Source organism: Mesocricetus auratus, unplaced genomic scaffold (assembly GCF_017639785.1).
Source record: "Mesocricetus auratus isolate SY011 unplaced genomic scaffold, BCM_Maur_2.0 Super-Scaffold_100004, whole genome shotgun sequence".
NCBI lineage: Eukaryota > Metazoa > Chordata > Mammalia > Rodentia > Cricetidae > Mesocricetus > Mesocricetus auratus.
The window spans coordinates 91,684,647-91,691,893 of NW_024429189.1; the positions used below are offsets into that span (position 1 = coordinate 91,684,647).

General features: G+C 42.7%; 1 protein-coding gene across 6 annotated transcripts in view; it reads right to left on the reverse strand.

Annotated features, from left to right (window-relative positions):
- Nucleotides 1-6,538, reverse strand: part of Myef2 (myelin expression factor 2) — a 31,753-nt gene extending 25,215 nt beyond the window's left edge. For 3 of the 6 annotated variants that reach the window (XM_013112331.3, XM_013112330.3, XM_013112328.3), the window contains exons 1-2: nucleotides 6,287-6,538; nucleotides 174-382 (exon numbers count right to left, since the gene is read on the reverse strand). In XM_013112331.3, the coding sequence (XP_012967785.1) occupies nucleotides 174-382; nucleotides 6,287-6,420 (343 nt within the window). In that variant the 5' untranslated portion in view covers nucleotides 6,421-6,538. The remainder of the gene's footprint in view (nucleotides 1-173; nucleotides 383-6,286) is intronic. The other 3 variants (XM_005068557.4, XM_013112329.3, XM_005068556.4) reach the window with 1 other exon arrangement.
- Between the last annotated feature and the right edge of the window lie 709 nt (nucleotides 6,539-7,247).

The following is a 7,247-nucleotide window of genomic DNA, read 5'->3' on the forward strand; positions in this document are numbered from 1 at the left end:
CTTCCTTGTAATGAAATTGCCAAGTGGAAGAAAAAGAAAAGATTAATTCACATGTCAAGAAAGAAAAGTCTTTTTTTTTTTGAGTCTGTGTGGCTAAGAGGAATAAAAAGTTTGCTTATTTCCTCCCCCTCCTATATGGCATTACAACAGTGAGTTACTGCAGAAACTGTTACCTTTTTCTCTCATCAAGTCTTTAATAGCCTGCCATTTCATGTCATAGGGGATGTTGCTAATGAACACTCGGTTCCGGTTTGGACCTTTCTTTTCTCCAGTGCCCGAAGTCTTATCTTTTGAATAAGGATGAAATCGATTGGCCTTCTTATTTCCTGTAGACTTTTCTTTTAAATCAGATTTTTCTTCTTTCACTGATTCATCATTCTCCCTGCGAATTACAAGACAAATAAAAGTTATCTTCAGTTGAACTTCTAAAAATGAAACTCTTGTGTATCAATCATTCACATGTCACTTCACAAATTCTCAATTAACTTATAACTCAGCAAAGAAGGAGGTCAGCCTGAGTAATAGCTCCGTACTACTCGTACTTATCAATTTCTCAGTTAGCAGTTGGCATTTTTCTTCTATGATATAGTTGTAAGCAACCCAAAACCCAGCTTTTCCCAGTTTATTACTTAATAAATATTATTAGACCCTATGGCAGAGGCATGTGAGTTATCTCAATATCACAGTTAGGGAAGAATTAACTTCTGGGGCTTCATTCAACCCAATTCAGGCCAACAAGATGGTACTTGCTGCAAGATCCTGATGACCTGAGTTCAAAACCACAACCCATGTTAAACCCATGGAAAGTGAGAACTGACTATGCAAATTTGTCCTCTGATATCAATATGCACTTCATGGTTCACATGTTTACATACATATATATACAGTTACACACAAATGTGCAACATTTCATGTTTTAACTAAATTAAATTTAAAAACTAACTCCTACTTAATGCATGGTGGTACACACTTATATTTCAGCACTCAGAAGACAGAGGCAGAAAGATTACCACAGATTTCAAGAAAGCCAGGTCTATATAGTAAGTTCCAGTCAGCCAGACCAGAGCTACACAGTCAAGACTCTGCCCCCCAATAAAGAAAATAAATGAATAAACAAACTAATTTGATTATCTGAAAATTTATTAGAATTTTCTCCTCCCCTTAAAACCATAATCAAAATATAGTCACATCTATCTACCTGTTTAATAAATGTATACACATATTCACTACATGTCAGCGTTTATCTATCCTTTATGTTGATAAACACAGAAAATTTTAGAGGTATCCTAATAGCTTCATGTTGAACATAGGCTAAGACACCTCATAGAATTGTATCTGTTACTAGTAATGCTATCTATAATGAAAGGATAGAGTTGGGAAGGGGAGATAATAAAACATATCATGAGGCAGAATCTATCAGTCTTTTCTAATGGGGCTAATTGAAAAAAATTAATTTATAAGACTTTAATCACAATGCAACTATTATGATATCATACACCAACATGGGAATAAATAAGATATGGGTACATACTTAAAGTAATCCCTGCAGATAAAAATCTGGATTAATATTTAAAAACAGAACTTATACTTTTAAAGCAATATGCAGGTACATGCATGTGTACAGGTATGTACACATGTCTGTGAGCATGTGTACCGAGAACAGGGGACAGCCTCAGGAATGTCATTCCTGTCTTTGAGATAGTGTCTGTCTTTGGATTGATGCTTACCAAATTGGCTAGACTGGCTAGCCAGGGAGACCCAGCACCCTTTCTCCCCTGCACTGGAATTACAAGGATACACTTCCATGCCCAGCATTTTCCCATGGTTCTGGAGATCAAACTCAGGTCCTCACTGCAAGCACTTTTTCAACTGTGCTAGCTCCCCAGTTCTTGAAAGCAATCTTACTACAGAAAAGACAGTAGGTTTAACTCATGGATTGCTTTAGTCAACCCAAAGTATTTTCATTAACAAAATAATTTCAAGGCAATTTTTATAAACTTTACTGAGTCAAAATCTCTCTCAGAATAATGAGCAAGAAAACAGATTTTTTTTTGTTTTTTTGTTTTGTTTTTTTGTTTTGTTTTGGTTTGGTTTTTGGTTTTTCGAGACAGGGTTTCTCTGTGGCTTTGGAGGCTGTCCTGGAACTCGCTCGGTAGACCAGGCTGGTCTCGAACTCACAGTGATCCGCCTGCCTCTGCCTCCCGAGTGCTGGGATTAAAGGCGTGCGCCACCAACGCCCGGCTGAAAACAGATTGTTTTAAACCTCATGGATTATTCTAACGACAAACCAAATGTCATAATCCAGGCTACAAATTCTTTTTTGTTTGTTTGTTTGTTTGTTTTTTTACGAGACAGGGTTTCTCCGTATTGTTTTGGAGGCTGTCGGTCCAGCCCATCCTCGAACTTACAGAGATCCGCCTGCCTCTGCCTCCCGAATGCTGGGATTAAAGGTGTGTGCCACCACCGCCCGGCTCCAGGCTATAAATTCTAAGATAAGCAATTTTAGAAAGCTATAAAAAAATTTGTACTGCATTAATATGAGAATTTATTATGTTTGGTTTATTGAGACAGGGTTTCTCTGTATAGCTTTGGAGTATGTCCTGGAACTCACTCTGTAGACCAGCTGGCCTCAAACTCACAGAGATCTGCCTGCCTCTGCCTCCTGAGTTCTGGGATTAAAGCATGAGCCACTATCACCTGGCTAATTTTTTTCTACTTCTTAGACACCACTCTCCTGAAGGATAACAACACTGCCATAAATAAAGTACATAAAGTCTACTAGAATAAAGCCTATCTGCTTTGATATAAACACTGTATCTAGCATGGTTACTGACTATAACATGTGTTGGCTAAAATCGTAATTTCTCTTTTATCAGTTAAGGACCCACACCCTACAGGTTGGGAAGACGGTTCAGATGGTAAAGTACACGCTATGCAAAACTGAGTACCAAGCTTTGGATCTCTAGCATCCACATTAAGAAGTTGGGCATGGAAATACAATTCTGTAACTCTACAGCATGGGGGAGGGAAAATGGATTCCAGAACCTCTCTGGCCAGCCAGGATCTAATCAGTGAGTTTTAGGTTCAGTGAACAACCTCTCAGAAAGAAGTACACACACACACACACACACACACATACACATACAGACACACTTTGCTGAAAATGGTGATATATGCCTGTAAAATCAGCACTCAACTGGTAGAAGCAAAAGGACAGCCAAGAGCTGGACTATGAAGAACCAAGCTGGCAAGAACCCTATCTCAAAAACAAACAAACTGAATCCATACTCTTGAATAGATGTTGGCACCATCTTTGAGAAATACTCCCACAATCAAGAAAAAAACAAACAAAAAAAACAACAACAACAACAAAAAACATTATTGTTAAACTTGCTTCACCGCCTATTCAGATTTTGACAGGGACGTCTTCTCTATCAACCTTATCATTTCAAAAAACAAAAAAACCCAAAAAACTGTTCAACTCTAGAATTTATCTCTGTGTGAACAGAGTGGCATTTCTGAAAATAGAAGTAAGTAGCCAAAATGTACAAGGCCTCTTCTCTGGTTCCTAGCTACTGCAGACATAACAAACCTTTCAATTCCCCTGATGAACTATCTGCATAATAAAGTACTTCCACTGAATGTTTCCAGTCTGGGGTCAGGTAAGAAGATAAGTATTCCTCCTTTCTACTTTTATCCTGGATGAAACCCATATGTGGAAATACACATATTAGAATATCTTCTTTTTGTTTATTTAAAGGATAAGGAGAGAGCAACTAAAGGTTTCTGGAAAAATCAGAAACCAAACTATCAAATGACCTAGCAATTCCAGTTCACCCTGCCCCAATGCTAGATATTTTAAAAATAGTACAATATAAATACATTTAAGACCATATAAGACTAGTGAAAAGTCACAAGGCAATTGCTGCTTTCCTTCCAATTTACTAAAGTATGGAAAGAGGGAACAATATCTTTAATTCCTGTCTAAAGAACAAGCCAACTACATCTTCTGCATGAGTTTCCTGATCACAAAAGTTCTTGCTGTATTTCTTCAACATATATTCGCTGGACCTTTAAAATTTAAGGCCCCAAGGTGCAAAGATGAAAAAAGACCATGAATTAATTTAAACACAGTTGCTTCAATCCTGATGACAGCAGCATCTAAGCAGTGTATGCTGTGAAGCAGCATCTGGTCATCACAACGATTTTAATGAGTTCTAATCATTAAAAACCTGCTAATCAGTCCAATGTTTATGGGAATCAGCTACCCTGACTGGTTCACAGTTGATGCACCTAAGACTTAAGGCCCTCCTTGTTCATTGTGAGTATCTCATGCTGGCACAGCAGACAATATATCCCTTAGGAGTATACTGTTCTCTACTCAACATTGGGAAAATAGGGAAAGAATGAATTAGAATATGGAACATTCTCTATTTACTTCGGGCATCCTATTTTCTCTCCTCAAATTAGAAAATGGCTCTTTCCCACCTCTTTTCGCATCCTGCAATGCAACTGTTGGCACTACATTTTCACAACTAACAAGAGGTTTAGATGCCAGCTTCCCATGTGCCAACATCACAGGATTCAATGATTATTTTCTTCCAGAGTAAAGGAGTGGGGCACTCATGCATAGATAAAAATGTATGATACATACCTGCCATCCCTCAGGCCCATTCCGCCCCACAGAGCCCACATAAGCTCTAGTCTTTTACCCAAAATGGCAGTGTCTGCATATGACTTAAACACAATCTTGCACATACTTTAATCTCTTCATTACTTATAACACCTAAAACAATGCATATACTTGCTTAATTTCCATACAGATACAATATGGGGTATTTTCAAGCCATGATTAAATCTATGGACTGATTGTATGGCTACAGTCATTCCACTGGTTTTTTATTTCGATTTTTCATGGCAAACCCCTGAAAGCCCAGACTTGGCAGATATAAGCTTCACTTGCTCTCTGATTTCTCAGTGGTGGAGGAGGTACACACACATGTTCCATCTAGGAACAAACTGCACTGAGTTCTAATCTCAGATACCTGCTAAACTCTTCTGCTCTGAAAATGCTGTCTGTCCAAATGCCACCAGGGGACGAGAGAAGTTAAAGTCCCTATTTAAGGTGCTTCAAACCAACTCAAAGGAACACAATGGATTCTGCCTAATGGCACATTATTAAGGTGCCTCTTCACATATATCATTTCAAAAATGAATATTCGCTTCAGAAAACACCAACCACTGGACTTCCAAAGTTCACCATGGACCCCAAGGAAATGGGGTAATTCCTCTTAAATACACTGTCAGACAAACTATCCAATGATGTCATCCTAAGAACAAGACTGCCATAAAGATGCTGAGGAGAGCTACCCCATCTAATTTGCGACCAATTCAATTCAGTTCATTCATTCCAAGAGAGTGGTCAATAGTACCATCACTACCTCAAGCATTTCCACACAAAAAGGTCAGGAAGACATTCCTAATGAGAGCATGTGTTCACTGCTTTTCTACTGAGGCAGAACTGAGAGGTGAAGGGTGTTTTCACTAAATGACTGACATTTTCAACTTCAGTTTTACAGAATGGGACGTAGGAAAATAAATGTTTGCCTTCACATCGCCCCAAGTGACAAGGAGAGGCTAGCATAACACGCCCCTATCCTACTTCCTTATAACTGAGTATCTTATGGCTTAACGCTAATTGAATTCTCTATAGACACAGATGACAGATCCAACCTTAAAGTCGTAGGTTTTCTTCTAAAAACAGTGTATTCTGTGGGTTGGGGGTGTCGTTGTTGTGGCCTAGCGACTGCCTAGCATACACAAGGCCCTGGGTTCCATTCCCAGCTCTGCCAAATGCACTAATATTCTACTGACTTAATTATAGCACCTTATATTGCATTATAGTAAAATGAAGGCCACCACACACAGTATGTGTTTAAAAAAAAAGTCTGCACCTACGACAAACATCACCAACATCACCGGGGGAGTGGAGGAGACCGAGAATCCTTTTAAGAAAGCCAATCAAGGGGAACACAATGGGTTCGGTGAGCTCTACCACTTCAGAAACCACCACGGCACACGCGGCCCTCAGCGGGGCTCGGAACCGGGCCGGGAGGGGACGGTCCGATGATGTCATCCCTAGGTCCTCCCCCGAGATGAGGCTACCCTCGGGCCTTTAAAGGGAACCGTTTTCCGCGCGCCCGAGGCCGGGGCCGGCCGCGCCGCACCTGCTCCCGCACCAGGGCCGCCCGCGCCTCCCGCCCTGCCCGCCCGGGGGAGACAATACATTTTAACGCCGTTGGCGCTGCTGCGCGGCGGCTTCTCGGGCTCGGCGGGGTGCGGGTCTCGCCGCGGATCGGCCGGCTGCTGCTGCGGACCGTCGTCGCCCGCGGCCGCCTCAGGCTTGTCGGCATCGGCCATCCCGCCGCGGGCTCCGCCTCGGCCGCGCTGAGGGCTCCGAGCGCTACAATGGCGGCGGCCGGCGGAGCGGTAACGGACCGCGATTTGAAAAGGCCCCGAGCGCTCGGCGGCCCGGATCTCGCGAGAGCGGACGAGGCCCCGCGACTTGGGGAGCGAGCGGGGGGGCGGGGCTCCTGCGTGGCCACCTGCGGAGAGAGCGGGGGCAGGCTAGGGGCGAGGGGATGGGGGCTCTGGGGGGAGGGGCGTTTGGATACGGGGAAATACGCCAGCGTCGTCTGTGCAGACCGATGCTCTTACGTAATCGCCATGCCCACGAGTCACCCGGGGGGACCTTCAGGGCAGTGCATCCATGACTGATGGAGCGTCAGCAAGTTGACCACTTTCTTTGAAGGCTGACGATTCCTGTAGACCTCAGCAATCAGCTAGGAAGTTGAAGTTTTTACATTCTCGGGGACAGCAATTGATGGTGGACTATTCATGATTTTCTCAAGTACTGTACAAGGATCCCCGGGGTATAATTTGCACTTGCAAAGGACCCAGGTTCGGTTCCCAGCACCCACATGGAGGGAAGCCAACACCCTCCTCTGACGTATAGGCACTGTAGGGAAAAGGGTCCAGCCAAAGAAACACACTTTGGCCCTGCAACCAGAACCAAAGAAATGCACCCTGACCCTGAAACCAGTGCCAAAGAAACACACTTTGTCCCTGGAATCAGAGTCAGTGAAAGAAATATACCCTGGCCCTAAAACTAGAGACAAAAGGCTAAAAAGGACCAGTGAAAGGAACACACTTTGGCCCTGAAACCTGAGCCAAATCTGACCCTAACC